Here is an 18,834-nt window from a genome sequence, read left to right on the forward strand (position 1 = left end):
AAGGATCTCTACAAGGACATCATGATGGAGAATCAGCCGCCCCTCACATCACCGGGTAAGAGGAGACTTTATTGTAAAGGAGAGAGCAGTACGGAGGCTCCACCTAGATCCCCCATCATCTGATAAACACCTAGAAACAATGTATTCAGTCAGTGTGTGTGTTTCCTACAGATGGATCCAGTAATGGGAACCCACCAGAGAGATGTCCTCGTCCTTTGTATTCCCGGGACTCCACACAGGAAGATCATAACTATGTACACCATGATCAGGTATGTGGAGAGTGAGCATGTAGACCTAAGAATACATTCTAAGGTAAGAGGTGACACCTTTTGTTCTGTTTTTACATATCTATACTGCCATTTTCGGGATTCAGGGGGAAGAACTGAAAGACATCAAAGCTGAAACTGAAGAGGAAGAAAAGATTCTTGTTAGTAGAGATCAGTATTCTATGGAGAAGTGTAGTCCTTTGTATTCCCAGAATTTCGCACAGGAAGTTCCCAGCATCTCACACCCAATTCAGGTAAAGGGGACTGTGAGATAGAACTCAAATATTATATTCTAAATTATGAAATAACATTCTCATATACAGTATATTCTTTTATTATTGACAGTTTAATCAATTATATCATTTTTGTGGTTCAGAATGAAGAACTAAAAGACATCAAAGTTGAGAATAAAGAGGAAGAAGAAGAGATGTTGGTGAGTGGAGATCAGCAGTCTATGGAGGAGGGGGAGATGATTATGGAAAGTAAACAGGAGGAATCTTCTCTACATATAGACACAAGTAAGTCATAAACAGTAAAGTTAGAAAAAGTTCATATTATCATTTTTATTTGATGAGCATAAAATAATTACAATGTGGAGATAATAAAAACAATATGAAAGGTCCACCTTACTTTCTCATATAACGTCATGTCTCCAACAAATGAGGAGGAGATACTGTACACCATATGAAAGGTCCATCTCCATTCCTCAATATAACGTCATGTTCCCAACAAATGAGGAGATACTGTACACCAGGGGTAGGCAACCTGGGGCCCTTCAGCTGTTGTGGAACTAAATTCCCCAAAAGGAATTGCTAGCTGGCAGTTACAATTACTCCCAGAAGCATGATGGGACTTGTAGTTCTGCAACAGCTGGAGGGCCTCAGGTTGCCTACCCCTGCTGTACACCATGTAAAAGGTCCATCTCCATTCCTCAAAATAATGTCATGTTCCCAGCAAATGAGGAGGAGATACTGTACACCATATGAAAGGTTCATCTCCATTCCTCAATATAACGTCATGTTCCCAACAAATGAGATGGAGATACTGTACACCATATGAAAGCTCCATCTCCATTCCTCATTATAGCGTCATGTTCCCAACAAATGAGATGGAGATACTGTACACCATATGAAAGGTCCATCTCCGTTCTTCTGTACTTTGTCTCAGAAATGAGATAGAGAAAGGCTCAACTCTGTTCTGGCAGTAACAATGTCCTCAATGCAAACACTGTTACCTAGTGCAGTTGGGTGTATTGTAAAACCTTTATTTCAGGGATGCTCAACCTGTGGCCCTTGGAGCCCTCTGATGTGGCCCTTGACCTCAAAGCAGGGAAGCACATGTTGATCATGATCTGGGGTTGCCGACCCACCCTACCAGAGCATCAGGGTGTATTGAGTCGGCGTCAACAGCAGAGGAAGCAGGAGCCACATAAGCTGATGCTTCCACTGTAGCCGACTCCTGTCCCAGGCAGACTGATACCAAATCCACTTCTCTTGGGACCTTTCCCGGAGAGCGATGACAGCAGAAGTTGGAAGAGGAAAAGAAGAACATCATATACACATACTTTCACAATGGGCATATTAGAACCTATAAAGGTAAGTAAGTGTTAGACCAACATACAGTATTTTTTTTTTGCCAACAGTTTGCACAGCGCTTTACAATAAAAAGGGAGACAATACAGCAACAATAAAATTCAAAACAAGAGGGTTAAGAGGGCCCTGCTTCTGCAAGCTTACAATCTAATAGGGAGAGGCTGGTAAAACAAAAGGTAGGGACTGTGAGGGATGAACTGATGAGGGAAGAAGATGATTCGGTTGTTGGCCGACGGCAAGATATTCCTCCCTGAAGAGATGAGTATTCGGGGATCGCCTAAAAGTGGACAGAGTTAGAGATAACCGAAAAAATTGGGGTAGTGGGTTCCAGAGGATGAGAGAGGCTCTGGAGAAGTCCTGGAGATGAACATGGGATGAGGAGACAAGGGAGCTAGAGAGCAGGAGGTCTTTGTGAAGTTGAGAGAATGGTTTGGGCAATATTTGGAGATTGTTGCTCGGGGCAGAATTATAAATGGCTTTGTAAGTTACTGTTAATGTTTTGAGTTTTATTTGTTGGGCAAAGGGAAGCCAGTGACGGGATTGGCAGAGAGAAGTGGCAGACACTGAATGGTTGGTAAGTTGGATGAGTCTGGCAGCGGCATTCATGTTGGACTGAAAAGGGGATAGCTTGCAGAGAGGTAGGCCTATGAGGAGGGAGTTACAATAGTCAAGGTAAGAGATAACGAGGGGGTGGATAAGTTGCTTAGTGGTGTCAACAGTTAGAAATGGGTGAATTTGGAGATGTTCCAGAAGTGAAGTCTACAAGATTTGGACAGTGTTTGGATGGGGGGCTGAAAGGACAGGTCATAGTCCAGAATTACACCTAGTACCCTGGCGTGAGGGGAGGGATTGATGATTCTACGAGGTGGTATTGAGCCTTACCTAGAAAAAATTCAGTTAGGAAGCTGTAACTGCCACACTATTCTACATATTTTCCCAGGAAGTCCATGCAACTGCGACATCTGTCCTGCAGCTTCTCCCTGCATCATTAGTTGCCTCTGGAACACTCCCAAATTCTTGTCCCTTTAGGTGTTTTTTGAGAGGCCTTAAAAGGCCTAAGGAGGTCAGTTTTGCCATTGTTTCACCTGCAGTTTGTGACGAGGCGTTGTCGTGCAACAGAATGACACCTTTTGAAAAGCGTTCTGTTTTTCCTTGATATTTTGCCTCAACTGTCAATATTCACTCTGTTGTACTTATTAAGGAAAGTTTTCCTGCACAGTATTTATGATTGAAGTAATTTTTAACGATCATACTTTTAAAGTACAGATTCAGGGCCGGATTCAGAAAGGAGATACAACGGCGTATCTCCGGATACGCCGTCGTATCTCTGAGTGTGCGGCGTCGTATCTATGCGACTGATTCATAGAATCAGTTACGCATAGATTTCCCTAATGCCGCATACACACCATCACTTTATGTGATGAAAAAAAACGACACTTTCTGTGAAGTAAAAAATGACGTTTTTGAAACTTCAATTTTCAAAGACGAAGTTGCCTACACACCATCGTTTTTCTCACAATGTTCTTGCAAAGTGAGGTTACGTTCCACCATGTTTTACCATTGAAGCTTGCTTCATAAGTAGCTTCTGGGCATGCATGGATGAAAAAACGTCTTAAAAAACGACGTTTTTTGCTACACACGGTCAATTTCTGTGAAGTAAAAAGTGCACTTTTGAAAAACGACACATAAAATTGAAGCAGGGCTGTGGAGTCGGTAGATAAATGTTCCGACTCCGACTCCTCAGTTTTATGTACTTCCGACTCCGACTCCCCGACTCCTCTGTATTAATATGCGAATGTATTTTATACATTCCTTGAGGGAAAGAAACGCAACCTACCACAGGACTACTGGCTGGGAAGCCAACAGTCTACTGTATTGCACAGTTTAAGCAAAAGACAAACACAATGAAAACAATCAAGTGGCTGGATAGTAGCAGCAGGCATAAACATCAGGAACAGGATCTTTACCAGTTCAAAAATACAAACCACATTATTTGGTTGTTTTAGAACAAAAACAAAGCTTATCTATAATGAACCAAAAACAAAATCTGTAAAACCTAGAAATGGTTTATATTAATCTTGAAATGTAGTTCTAGGCTTAGCAAATGCAAATCAATTCAATGTAGAGTTCTAAGGAAGAGAATTGCCTCTGCCAGATCCTCTTTCATAGAGGCTCTTAAGTCAGACTTTATTATTTTTAGGGCTGAAAATAATCTTTCGACACTGACTTGGGTGGGTGGCATTGCAGTAACTATTCTGGCCACATCACTAACGATCTCTGGATAAACAAGGATGGCTTCTTCAACAGTAAGTTTTGATGAGCGATCATACTTTTCAACTTCTTTTAGTGCTTTATAAAACTCCTGTTGGAATATTTTTCTTTGGACACTTGCTGGTTCTCTAACATGCGTTCCCTGTAAAAGCAGAACACATCACTATGGAAAGTATAAGTATTGCCGCTCCTAATTGTGCGTTACGTGCCATATAGTGAAGCACATGAAAAGCATGCTTCTTCACGGTCACTTAACGTGTTCGTTTTGCGGTTACGTGAGGCACTGCATGCATTGGTCTTTATTCTTACAGTAGAGAAGTCATTAATTATAACTTTTTGTGAATTGGGACATTTAAACTTGCTTTTTTTTTTTTTTAATTCCAATCTAAATTTAGTAGGAGTCGGAGTCGGTGCATTGTTTGCCGACTCCGACTCCAGGTACCCAAAATTTCCCCCGACTCCGACTCCTCGACACCGACTCCACAGCCCTGAATTGAAGCATGCTTCAATTTTTTTTGGTCGTTTTTTACAAGACATAAAACAACGTTTTCCCCCACACACAGTCAATTAAAGTGACGTTTTTAAAAACGTCATTTTTTTTCATCACATAAAGTGATGGTGTGTACGCGGCATAAGATCCGACTGGCGTAAGTGTCTTACACCGTCGTATCTTAGGCTGCATATTTACGCTGGCCGCTAGGTGGCGCTTCCGTATATTTACGCAAGGATAATGCTAATTAGGTAGATACGCCGATTCAGAAACGTACGTCCGGCCGGCGCATTTTTTTACGTCGTATACGTTAGGGCTTTTTCCAGCGTAAAGTTACCCCTGCTATATGAGGCATAGCCAATATGGACGTCGTTCCCGCATCGAGTTTTGAAAATTTTACATTGTTTGCGTAAGTCGTTCGCGATTAGAGCTGTACGTAAGTTACGTTCACGTCTAAAGCAATGACGATTTGCGGCGTAATTTCGAGCATGCACACTGGGATTTTTTCACGAACGGCGCATGCGCGGTTCGTAAAAAAAACGTAAAATACGCGGGGTCACCATTCATTTAAATAAAACACGCCCACATCATCCCCATTTGAATTAGGCGGGCTTACGCCGAACCACAGACGTTACGCCGCCGTAACTAAGGGCCCAAGTTCTTTCTGCATACGGAACTTGCGCCCTAAGTTGCGGCGTACCGTATCTGAGATCCAAAGTATCTGAATCCGGCCCTCAATCTTTATGACCAGTCTACAAATATTAAATGTATTCACCAGACATGTAATCATACAAAATAGTTATATATCTTGGTTGACAAAAACAAACGTTTACATGAAATTAAAATACCATATTGAAAATTGAGGGCCAGATCCACGTAGCGAGTCGTAATTTTAGGCAGGCGTATGGCATCGTAGTTACGCTACGCTGCCGCTACTTTGAGAGGCAAGTGCTGTATTCACAAAGCACTTGCCTCTAAAGTTACGGCGGCGTAGCATAAATCTCCCGGCGTAAGGGCGCGGAATTCAAATGATGAACAGGGGGCGTGTTTTATGTAAAATATGCTTGACCCTACGTAAATGATGCTTTTTTCGTACGGCGCATGCTCAGTATTACGTCGAATTTTCCCGCTCAATGCCTAGACGATGTGAACGTAATTTATGCAAAGCCCTATTCGCGAACGTTTTACGCAAACGACGTACACGACGTAAAATTCGTCGCTGGCCCGACGTTCATACTTAACATTGCGTACGCCTCATAGAGCAGGGGTAACGTTACGCCGAAAAAAGCCTTACGTAAACGACGTAAAAAAATGCGCCGGGCGGATGTACGTTTGTGGATTGGCGTATCTAGCTAATTTGCATACTCAACGCGGAAATCAACGGAAGCGCCACCTAGCGGCCAGCGTAAATATGCACCTTAGATCCGACGGCGTACTAAGACGTACGTCAGTCGGATCTAGCCCAGCTTCAGGCGTATCTTGTTTTGTGGATACAAAACAAAGATACGCCGGAGCAAGCTAGAAGTTACGCGGCGTATCAATAGATACGCCAGCGTAACTGCTTCGTGGATCCGGGCCTGAATCTTTAGATAAAAATCTACAAGGCGGTTATTGATTCAGGAAAAAAATTGTATAATATTCAATAAATCAATATTTAAGAGAACACAAATGCATACAAGATAAAATCAACACAAATCAACACAACAACAAAATGGCTACTGGTCTGAATTGCTGGTTACCAACGTTTTGGCTTCCGTGGCTTTCATGATGGATACTCTTAAAGAGGAATTACTTCTTGCAACCTCCGAGTTCCAAAGCATCAGGTGTTCAGGAATCTTCATGAATGTAAAAGTGTGAGTTGATGAATGGTGTAGGTGTCTGCGTGTATGATTGATGGTAATCCGCTCTTTTGAGTGTGTGAGTCTCTTTCATGGCATCTCTCTTCATACAAATTATAATAGGCTCAGCCCAAATGGTATGGCTACTTTTGCATTGGTTAAAGCGGGAGTTCACCCGAATTTTTTTTTTTAACATTAGATTATGGCTAATTAAAGCGGGGGTTCACCCTATCAACGAAAAAAAAATTTTTTTTTTTCTTTTACCATAAAATCAGGCATTGTAGCGCGAGCTACAGTATGCCTGTCCCGAATTTTTTACCCCCGTACTCACCTTGTACGCGTAGATCGAAGATACCGGGGAATGGGCGTGCCTATGGAGACGGAGGATGATTGACGGCCGGCTCTGGCGCGTCACGCTTCTCCGGAAATAGCCGAAATAGGCTTGGCTCTTCACGACGCGTGCGCATAGCCTGTGTGCAGGCGCCGTGAAGAGCCGAGACCTACTCCGGCTGTCTTCGGGGAGAGTGACGTGCCAGGGCCGGCCGTCAATCATCCTCCCTCTCCATAGGCACGCACATTCCCCGCGGGAGCCGAAATCTACGATGTCCGATTACAAGGTGAGTCCGGGGTTAAAAAAATCGGGACAGGCATACTGTAGCTCGCGCTACAATGCCTGTCTCGATGGTAAAATCGTGTCGGGGGGGGTGAACTACCGCTTTAAGGGGAGCAGAAACGGGTATTTTTCTTTTAAATCAATGCCGTACTTACCGTTTTCGAGATAGATGTTCTCCCGCCGCTTCCGGGTATGATCTTTGGGACTGGGCGTTCCTATTTGATTGACAGGCTTCCGACGGTCGCATACAGCGCGTCACGAGTTGCCGAAAGAAGCCGAACGTCGGTGCGGCTCTATACGGCGCCTGCGCACCAACGTTCGGCTACTCTCGGAAACTCATGACGCGCTGTATGCGACGTTCGGAAGGCTGTCAATCAAATAGGAACGCCCAGTCCCGCAGACCATACCCGGAAGCGGCGGGAGAACATCTATCTCTACAACGGTAAGTACGGCATTGATTTAAAAAAAAATACCCGTTTCTGCTCCCCTTAATTAGCCTCAATCTAATGTTAAAAATGTATATTTTGGGTGAACCTCCACTTTAAGGAAAAATCGAATGATTAATTTTTGGTGAAATTCAGGTAATATCACCTTCAACCACTAGGCATGTCCAAGAGCAGAAAAATGTGTTCTGAACTATCTTTTAAATAATATGTTCTATTTTCATAATGTGTATTTGTTTGTACAATGGTAAGAACTAGAAGAATATATACAGTATCTTTAAGTATTCTGGTAACCGGTCTAGTATAAAATACGCTCAGTATAATTTTGATCACTATCACATAAAATGGAGATATATATATATATATATATATATATATACACACAATGTATATCTTATAAAGACTGGTCTATCTAGGAAAGACACTTTTATTATATATATATATATATATATATATATATATATATATATATATATATATATATATCTCAATATCACATAAAATTATTATTTATATGGATAAATGGATAATTCTGGTATATCCGATGAATATTTTTTATCTAAAAATATACACCTGCTATATGCATATTTTTATACAGTTATAATCACGTTTCATATGTTTTACGTAATACAGATTTTTTTTTTTTTTTTTTTTTAACAATTCTACTTATAATTTGTTCTACATCAATTCTTTATATTCTTACCTTATGACAGAATTATCATTGGGTCAGTAGATACTAACATCATAATTGTATCTGTGACCTGGAATCTATATATATATAAAACTCAGTGTGTGTATGTATGTTCCAGCATCACGTCCAAACGGCTAAAGATATTAACATGAAACTTGGCACACATGTTACTTATATGTCAGCAACAAACATAGGATAGGTGGTTTAACCCTTACCCACCCCCATTTGCCATGGTCGGGGTTTTTCTTTAAAGTCCCATTCAACTCTATGGGAAATACATGTTACTTCATAACTTCCAAACGGCTGTAGATATTTCCATAACACTTGGTCACATGTTACTTATATGTCCACTTAAACGATAGGATAGTTATTTTATCTCTTAACTACCCCCATTTGTGAGGGTCGGGGTTTTTGTTTAAAGTTCCATGCAAATCAATTGGAAATGTATGTTCCCACATAACTTCTGTACGCCAGGAGATATTTCAATAATACCTGGTACACATATTACTTATATGCCAAATAAAAATATATGACAGTTAAATTAACCCTTACCTACACCCTTATATAAAAGATGGGTATATTTATATTACTATGATTTTCCTCCCCAAAAGGTTACGATAGGAAGACCGGGCAACGCCGGGTATTCAGCTAGTATCTTATATAATTAGAATTTATAATCAAATATAGGTATTGGAATATTTATATATATATATATATATATATATATATATACAGTACAGACCAAAAGTTTGGACACACCTTCTCATTCAAAGAGTTTCCTTTATTTTCATGACTATGAAAATTGTGGATTCACACTGAAGGCATGAAAACTATGAAGTAACACATGTGGAATTATACATAACAAAAAAGTGTGAAACAACTGAGAATATTTCATATTCTAGGTTCTTCAAAGTAGCCACCTTTTGCTTTGATTACTGCTTTGCCCACTCTTGGCATTCTCTTGATGAACTTCAAGAGGTAGTCACCTGGCACAGCACCCGATCACTCTCTTTCTTGGTCAAATAGCCCTTCCCCCGCCTGGAGGTGTGTTTGGGGTCATTGTCCTGTTGAAAAAAAAAATGATGGTCCAACTAAACGCAAACCGGATGGAATAGCATGCCGCTGCAAGATGCTGTGGTAGCCATGCTGGCTCAGCATGCCTTCAATTTTGAATAAATCCCCAACAGTGTCACCAGCAAAGCACCCCCACACTATCACACCTCCTCCTCCATGCTTCACAGTGGGAACCAGGCATGTAGAGTCCATCCGTTCACCTTTTCTGCATCGCACAAAGACACGGGGGTTGGAACCAAAGATCTCAAGTTTGGACTCATCAGACCAAAGCACAGATTTCCACTGGTCTAATGTCCATCCCTTGTGTTCTTTATCCAAACAAGTCTCTTCTGCTTGTTGCCTTTCTTTAGCAGTGGTTTCCTAGCAGATATTCTACCATGAAGGCCTGATTCACACAGTCTCCTCTTACCAGTTCTAGAGATGTGTCTGCTGCAAAAGGTGGAAGAACCTAGAATATGAAATATATTTTCAGTTGTTTCACACTTTTTTGTTATGTATAATTCCACATGTGTTACTTCATAGTTTTGATGCCTTCAGTGTGAATCTACAATTTTCATAGTCATGAAAATAAAGAAAACTCTTTGATTGAGAAGGTGTGTCCAAACTTTTGGTCTGTACTGTATACTCTAGTATAATGCCCCGTACACACGATCGGAAATTCCGACAACAAAACAGTGGACAGAATGTTGGCTCAAACTTGTGTTGCGTACACATGGCCACACAAATCTTGTCTGAAATTCCAACCGTCAAGTACAAGACGTATGACGAGCCGAGATCAATGAAGTTCAATAGGCAGTTCAGCTCTTCTGCTTGATTCTGAGCATGCGTGGGTTTTTGCACGTCGGAATTGCATACAGACGAGCGTAATTTCCGACAAGAACTTTTTTCCGTCGGAAAAATAGAGAACCTGCTTTTAATCTTTTGTTGGCGGAAATTCTGACAGAAAATGTTGGATGGAGCATACACACGGTCAGAATATCCAACCAAAAGCTCACATCCAACTTTTTTTGACGGAAAAACCTATTGTGTGTTCAGGGCATGAGCCGAGTTCTTCAGCACATTTTCATGCTGAAAAAGCCCCCTTTTGCTTATACTCAAGTGAGGGTGGAGTGCAGGTGTTCTTCAGTCTCTCTGAGTGCTGGCAATCCGCCTCTAGAGGTCCCACAGCGGCCTGCAGTGTTTCGAAGTCGCTGCCATTTTGTTTTAGCCGCTTGTTACAGTGGATGGCCGCTGAACAGTTGCATGACACAGTGGGAGACCGTAAACAAGGCTGAGACTGAAGATGGGCACAGTGAGGCTACAGATGGGCATTGATTACCAGTAGCTGCTGCATTTCCCACCCTAGGCTTATACTCGAGTCAATACGGTTTCCCATTTTTTTGTGGTGCCTCGGCTTATATTGGGGTCGGCTTATACTCGAGTATATACAGTGGCCCGGATTCAGAAAGAAGATACGACGGTGTATCTCCTGATACGCCGTCATATTTATGAGTCCGGCCGTCGTATCTATGCGCCTGATTCATAGAATCAGGTTACGCATAGATATGCCTAAGATCCGACAGGTGTAAGTGACTTACACCGTCGGATCTTAGGCTGCAATTCCAGGCCGGCCGCTAGGTGGCGCTTCCATATCTTTTACGCTTCGGATATGCAAATGAGCATTTACGCCGATTCAGAAACCAACGACCGCCCGGCGCTTTTTTTTTTTACGTCGTTTGCGTTCGGCTTTTTCCGGCGGAAAGTTACCCCTGCTATAGGAGGGGTAAGTGCGGCGTATCCTATGTTAAGTATGGTCGTCGTTCCCGCGCCGAGTTTTGATTTTTTTACGTCGTTTGCGTAAGTCGTTCGCGAATACGGCCGGGCGTAATTTACGTTAACGTCGAAACCAATGACGTCCTTGCGACGTCATTTGGAGCAATGCACGCTGGGAAAATTCGCGGACGGCGCATGCAAAATTGTACACGCCTCCTAGCCGTGGAATTTACGATCCGCCGCTGCAAGTTTTGAGGTAAGTGCTTTCTGAATTAAGCACTTGCCTCAAAAACTTGCGGCGGCCGGTCGTAAATCAGATAGGTTACGCGGATCTAAAGATCTGCTAATCTATGTGAATCTGGCCCACTAACTATGTAATAAAGCACAGTAATATGTTGCATTTATGGGTGAACCCTTTTGGAAGTAGTCCACCAAAACTCCTTCTTGTCCCAAAACATTTTTGCCATTTGCTTCTGCACTGACCTTTGCACACGGAACCTCTTTGGCCTGGGGGAACCACATTGCCTCCATTCCTTAGACTGTTTCTTTGACTCGGGACCAGAACAGTAGATCCATGTCTCATCGCCAGTTACCAGTTTGTCCTGGAAATCGGACTAATTTCTTGCAAAATGTTCCAAAACAGCCACTGATGTCTTCACACGTGGATAATGGCACCAACTCTCTCACGTGATATTCCCAGATATGTAGCAATACTTTTGCCTGATATTCGGTGGTCCTCCATGATCATGTCATGGATAGCTTTCACATTTGCAGAGACAGAAAAAGAGCCTTCCACTGGGTTTCTCACTTTCAACACCAAAATGGCCAGTTTTAAAATTGACAACCCAACTTTAACTGTTGCATATGAAGGGCCACCGTCACCCAAAGTTTGTGACATTTCAACGAGGATCTGCTTCGCACCTTTCCCTTGGTGAAGCAGAAACTTTATTATGGTTCCAAGATCTTCCACATTTTTCGGGAGGTGCTTCCATGTTCACTTTGGACCTGAAAAAGTAAGATACCGTAAGTTAGGAAGTTGATTTTTGCACGATTGAATATAGACACATTGGCCAGTACACCCAGTTTGCAATAGCAGGAGACTTGGACCCGCTCTCTATGGAGCCGGTTCACATACCTCTGCAGGGGGTCCAGTGCGATTTTCATAAAAAACGTCTTTTGTCCGTTTCAAGTCCAAATTCAACCCTAAAATTGGACCTGAAACTATGAACCAGGACGCACCGGACCCCTGCGTTCAGCCGCATGCAGCTCATATGTAAACCCAGCCTAAAACGAAAACAATTCAGATGACTAAAATATGACTAAAACTGCATTTTAGTCAAAAGACTATTAGCCAGATTCAGGTAGAGCGGCGCTTCTTTGTACCGGTGTAGCGCAGGTCATTTACGCTACGCCGTCACAAGTTAGAGAGGCAAGTGCTGTATTCACAAAGCACTTGAGTCCTAAGTTACGGTAGGGTAGCGTAAATGTCCCGGCGTATGCGCGCCTAATTCAAATTGGGAAGAGGTGGGCGTGTTTTATGCTAATAAGGCATGACCCCAAGTAATTGACGTTTTGATCGTACGGCGCATGCGCCGTCCGTGGACGTATCCCAGTGCGCATGCGTCGGACAGAATGCCTAAGATACGTTGAACACTGCCTACGACGTGAACGTAACTTACGCACAGCCCTATTCGCGTACGACTTACGCAAACGACGTAAAAAGATACGCTTGTTCCGACGTCCATACTTTGCATGGGCCGCGCCACCTAGAGAGCAGCTTTATCTTTACGCCGGCGTATGTGTTACGTAAACGGCGTAACTAATTGCGGCGGGCGTACGTACGTTCGTGAATCGGCGTATCTTGCTCATTTGCATATTCGATGCGGAAAACAACGGAAGCGCCACCTAGCGGCCAGCGTAAATATGCACCCTAAGATACGACGGTGTAGGAGACTTACGCCGCTCGTATCTTAGCCTAATTTAAGTGTACCTGGTTTCCAGAATACGCTTAAATTTACGACGGCGCAGATTCAGAGTTACAACGGCGTATCTACCGATACGCCGGCGTAAACCTCTCTGAATCTGGCTATATAACTGGGGCCCCATACACACTACTTCGATTTTCTGCAGATTTTGGTCTTCAGATTTACCAAAACCATGTAGTGCAAGGGTCTGCCTGATTGCCTACAAATTGAAACTCTAATGCCGCGTGCACACAATCGGACCAATTCCGACAACAAAACCGTTGATTTTTTTCCGACGCATGTTGGCTCAAACTTGTCTTGCACACACACGGTCGTAGAAATGTTGTCGGAAATTGCGATCACCAAGAATGCGGTCGCGTACAACACTTACGACGGCACTATAAAAGGGAAGTTCAATACCAAGTGCGCCACCCTATGGGCTCCTTCGGGTAATCTCGTGTTAGTAGAAGTTTGGTGAGAGACGAATCGCGCTTATATGTCATCTGATGCTGTTCCCGATCTCTCGGAGTCTCTGAGAAAACAGTTTGTCAGAACTCTGTGTGAATATCAGCAGCAAAACAACTTCATTATTCTAGCATTATAAAGAAGAAGAGAATTCAAAAATCTCCATTACGAACGCTAGTTTTACCAGACCGAGCGCTTCCGTCTCCTCTACTTGATTCAGAGCATGCATGGAATTTTGTGCATCGGAATTGTCTGCACACACTCGGAATTTACGAGAACAGATTTTGTTGTCGGAATATTTGAGAACCAGCTCTCAAATTTTTGTTGTCGAAATTTCCGACAACAAATGTCCGATGGATCCTACTACACGGTCGGAAGCTCCCATCGAACATTTGTTGTCGGAAATTCCGATCGTGTGTACGCGGCATTAAGGTTTGACCTCATATTATATGGTTTTGGTAATATACAAAGGCAAAAATCTGCAGAAAATCTAATATAGGGTCTAAAGCAGGCCATACACGGTCGAATTTCGAACATTGGGCCAGATTCACAGAAGAGATACGACGGCGTATCTCCTGATACGCCGTCGTATCTCTGAGTGTATCTATGCGACTGATTCATAGAATCAGTTACGCATAGATAGCCCTAAGATCCGACAGGTGTAATTGACTTTACACCGTCGGATCTTAGGATGCAATACTACGGCCGCCGCTGGGTGGAGTTTGCGTAGTTTTCCAGCGTCGGGTATGCAAATGAGGTTTTACGGCGATCCACGACGGTTTTCGCGTTCGTTAAGTCGTCGCTAGTAATTTTTTTCCCGTCGCAAAGTTAAGCCTGCTTTAACATGGCTTAACTTTAGACGAGCCATGCTAAAGTATGGCCGTCGTTCCCGGGTCGAATTTCTATTTTTTTTTTTTTTGCGTAAGGCGTCCGGGAATAGGAACGCGCGTTACGCACGTCGCCGTTCAAAAAAGATGACATCACTTCGCGCAAAGCACAGCGGAAATTTCAAAACGGAGCATGCGCAGTACGTCCAGCGCAGGAGTGCGCCTAATTTAAATGGTACACGCCCCATTTGAATTAGGCGGGCTTGCGCCGGACGCCGCCGCCGTAAGTTTACACGCAAGTGCTTGGTGAATCAGGCACTTGCGATGAAAACTTGCGGCGGTGCAACGTATAGACGATACGTTACGCCGCCGCATTTATATGTGAATCTGGCCCTACGTTTCTTTTCAAAATCAGAAAGTTCGGGTTTTTTTGTGATCCGATGATGCCACCATTGATTTTCGAAATTCGGCCGACCAAACCTTCATGTTGCCGGGAATATTCGTTTCTCTCTGGGAATATTCTTTTCTTGCACATGCGCGTTTTTTTTTTCTATTACTTTTTTCTCGCACGATTCTCCCATCATTGATCAGAAAATCGTTAGAGTTTTTCCAAAAATTTCCAACATGTCGGATTTCTCAAATTTGTTTGCCGCACGAAATCGGCTGTTGCTGCAGCATACTAACGGTGCGGAATTCGTACGAAAATTCTTTGATACGATTTTCGAAAAGAAAATTCTTTCGAAATTCGAACCGTGTCTTAAGACTGGATCAAAATTTTACGTCAAAATTAACACTGGTTTTGAATGCTTTTAAGTGCAAAGGAGGGATTTGGGGTCTTACAGACACCAGATACCTCCATAAAGAGGACCTGTCGCTTCCTTATTACTGTCACTGCCAATTCCTTGCGACAGAAATAAAAGTGATCAGAAAAAAAAAATAAGGGGAAAGTGTAAAAAATTAATTAAATAAGGAAAAAAAATAATAAATAAATGTAAAAGCGCCCCATCCCACCGAGCTCACGCGCAGATGTCGCATATGTAAATAAAAGTGACCCAGAAATAAGGTACCCAATTTTCTTTTTTAAAAGGACAGTGTAAAAAAAAAATTAAGAAGTAAAATAAATAATAAAAAATAAAAATTAAAGTGCCCCGTCTCGCCGCGCTCGTCTGCAGAAGCAAATGCATACGTATGTCGCACCCGCAAATGTACTCTGTGTTCAAACCACACATGTGAGGTATCGCCGTCAACGTTAGAGCAAAAGCAATAATTCTAGCACTAGACTTCCTCTGTAACTCTAAACATGAAACCTGTAGAAATGTTTAAGTTATCCCCTACTGAGATTTTAAGTACTGTAGTTTGTCGCCATTCCACGAGTGCGTGCAATTTTGAAAGGGTTACACGTTATGTATCTATTTACTTGCCGAAACATCATCTTTCACATTATATCAAAAAAATTGGCTAACTTTTATGCCGCGTAACACGACCGTTCTTCGGGGGGGGGAAAAATTACGTTTTTTTTTATGTCATTAAAAACTATCGTGTGTGGGCTCCAGAGCATTTTTCACGACGTGAAAATTGGCCATTAAAAATTTAGAACATGCTCTAATTTTTCACGTCGTTTTTAACGTCGTAAAAAATGGTCGTGTGTGAGCTTTAACAACGTGAAAAAAATGTGCATGCTCAGAAGCAAGTTATGAGACGGGAGAGATCGTTCTGGTAAAACTAGCGTTTGTAATGGAGTAAGCACATTCATCACGCTGTAACAGACTGAAAAGCACGAATCGTCTCTCACCAAAGTTTTACTAACACAAAATCAGCAAAAGCAGCCCCAAGGGTGGCGCCATCCGAATGGAACTTCCTCTTTATAGTGCTGTCGTACGTCACTGCGCTTTGCTAGAGCATTTTTTTTCCATGGTCATGTGTAGGCAAGGCCGGTTTAACGATCGGGTTGAAAAAAGTTTTTTCTAGACCATTAAAAATAAAAAAAATTTACATCCCGAAAAACGGTCGTGTGTACGCGGCATTATTCTCTAGGGTCTCTGCTAAAAAAAATATATAATGTTTGGGGGTTTAAAGTGATTTTCTACCAAAAAAAAAATACTGGTTTTAACTTGTAAGCAACAAATGTCAGAAAAAGGCATGGAGGGGGTTAATGTTGCTATACATCCTTCTGTTGACCCCAATGGATCCTACTGTAATGAGGTACTTGAGGTTAAATGTTGACAATTACAAAACAAAACTAAAATGAAATAAAATAAATAAAAAAGATACAATAAAGGAACGACATGTGAGCTACTAAACAGACCGAGTATTCAGTAGTGAATCTCCTACATACAGCTTTACAATATCATTATTATGGTTTACTTACGTTTTTTTAAGGTCGTAGAATCTTCAGGATGAGATAGCCATGTGCCCCATTTTTTTCTTTTACATTTATTGATAGATAAATATTTATACAGAAAATAACCTCTTTTCTGAATTCTTCTAACATTTAAGCATTGGTTTCCAACAGGAGGACATTGTGTCTCGAATAACGTATCTTCAGAATATAAGGAAGAAGAAAATGCCACCACACAACGTTCTCCAGGAGAAGACCCCACCACACAACGTTCTCCAGGAGAAGACCCCACCACACAACGTTCTCCAGGACAAGATCCCACCACACAACGTTCTCCAGGAGAAGACCCCACCACACAACGTTCTCCAGGAGAAGACCCCACCACACAACGTTCTCCAGGAGAAGACCCCAATACACAAATATTTCATAGACCTTATCTTTCAGAAAGACCAATGGATCCCTCTAATCCTGAGGAATCTTCTGGTGATCCACATACTATTATTACTGAAAAAAATCTGAGATCTCACAGTACAGATCCATCTAATCCTGAGGGATCTTCTTTAAGCTGTGAAGGATCTCATACAGGTTCCTTGTCATCTACAGTCGCTGGGAATTCTTCCAAAGAAACCAGAAAGCCTTCTAAACATCAGAAAAGTCGCAAGCATAAGCGTCCTTTCTCATGCTCACAGTGCAGGAAATGTTTCAGCCAAAAAGGAAACTTTCTTGATCACCAGAGAATTCACACAGGTGAACGTCCTTTCTCATGTCCAGAATGCGGGAAATGTTTCAATCAGAAAGCACACCTTGTTAATCACCAGAGAATTCACACAGGCGAGCGTCCTTTCTTATGTTCAGAGTGCGGTAAATGTTTTAGAGAACGAGGGAACCTTCTTAAACACCAGAGAATTCACTCGGGCAAGCGTCCCTTCTCATGTTCAGAGTGCGGGAAATGTTTTTTTGTGAAAAGAGACCTTGTTAATCACCAGAAAATTCACTCGGACGAGCGTCCCCTTTCATGTTCAGAGTGCGGGAAATCATTCATTCAGAAGGGGGAGCTTGATAAACATCTGAGAATTCACACAGGTGAACTTCCTTTCTTATGTTCAGAATGCGGGAAATGTTTCAATCAGAAAGCACACCTTGTTAATCACCAGAGAATTCACATAGGGGAGCGTCCGTTTTTATGTTCAGAGTGCGGTAAATGTTTTGGAGACCAAAGAAACCTTCTTAAACACCAGAAAATTCACAATGGTGAGCGTCCCTTTTCATGTTCAGAGTGCGGGAAATGTTTTTTTGTGAAAAGAGACCTTGTTAATCACCAGAGAATTCACACGGGTGAGCGTCCTTTTTCATGTTCAGAGTGTGGGAAAGGTTTTTTTTTGAAGAGAGACCTTGTTAAGCACCAGACAAATCACACGGGTGAGCGTCTTTTTTCATGTTCAGAGTGCGGGAAATGTTTCGTTCAGAAAGCACACCTTCGTCAACACCAAAAGAGACACACGGGCGAGTGTCCCTACTCGTGTCCAGAATGTGGGAAATCTTTCATTCAGAATGAAGCTCTTCTTATACACCAGAGAGTACACACAGGTGAGCGTCCCTATTCATGTTCAGAGTGCGAAAAATGTTTCAAGGACAGAGGAAGCCTCCGTCGACATCAGAAAATTCACACAGAGCGTCCGTATTCATGTTTAGAATGTGGGAAATTGTTCCATCAGACAGAAAATCTTCTTATACACCAGAGACGTCACATAGTTGTGCGTCCCTATTCATGTACAGAGTGCGGGAAATGTTTCATTCAGAAAAGAGATCTCATTAATCACCAGAGAGTTCACACAGGTGAGCGGCCTTATTCATGTTCAGAGTGCGGGAAATCTTTCACTCAAAAAAGTACCCTTGATCGACACCAGAAAGTTCACATGGACTAACACTTGTTGATATGTTTGAACATACGAACAAATAAAGAATGTGGCAAAAATAATCTCCAGAGAACATCATGTGTGTCCTTCCTTTTATTCAGGATGTGTAAAATGTTTGGGTTAAACATACTTCTTATTGGTTGCTATTGGCTGATTTCCATATAATCTGTTCTACATGTAGATCCCTTTTTACAAATGAGCATCATTATTGGTGATTAGAATAAGACCAACTCATAGAGAACCATCCATTGGTGTTTTATTATTGAGACGGGAGGGGGTGGGGGGTACAGAAGG

At 42.2% G+C, this 18,834-nt stretch overlaps 1 protein-coding gene across 1 annotated transcript; it reads left to right on the top strand.

The window, feature by feature from the left end:
* Positions 1–176: 176 nt before the first annotated feature.
* LOC120910012 (gastrula zinc finger protein XlCGF26.1-like) lies at positions 177–18,602 on the top strand. The gene is made up of 4 exons (XM_040321845.1): positions 177–269; positions 374–520; positions 643–784; positions 16,799–18,602. Exons 2-4 carry the CDS (start codon positions 449–451, stop codon positions 18,547–18,549), a joined length of 1,965 nt encoding a protein of 654 aa, XP_040177779.1. The 5' UTR covers positions 177–269; positions 374–448; the 3' UTR covers positions 18,550–18,602.
* The last annotated feature ends 232 nt before the right edge of the window (positions 18,603–18,834 follow it).

The sequence above is a fragment of the Rana temporaria genome, chromosome 8 (genome assembly GCF_905171775.1).
Source record: "Rana temporaria chromosome 8, aRanTem1.1, whole genome shotgun sequence".
NCBI classification, from domain to species: Eukaryota; Metazoa; Chordata; class Amphibia; order Anura; family Ranidae; genus Rana; species Rana temporaria.

Coding starts and splice junctions, on each gene's coding strand:
- LOC120910012 (XM_040321845.1), top strand. CDS start 449: ATGGAGAAGTGTAGTCCTTTGTATTCCCAGAATTTCGCACAGGAAGTT. Junction 521..642: donor GCATCTCACACCCAATTCAG/GTAAAGGGGACT, acceptor TTTGTGGTTCAG/AATGAAGAACTAAAAGACAT. Junction 785..16,798: donor TTCTCTACATATAGACACAA/GTAAGTCATAAA, acceptor GGTTTCCAACAG/GAGGACATTGTGTCTCGAAT.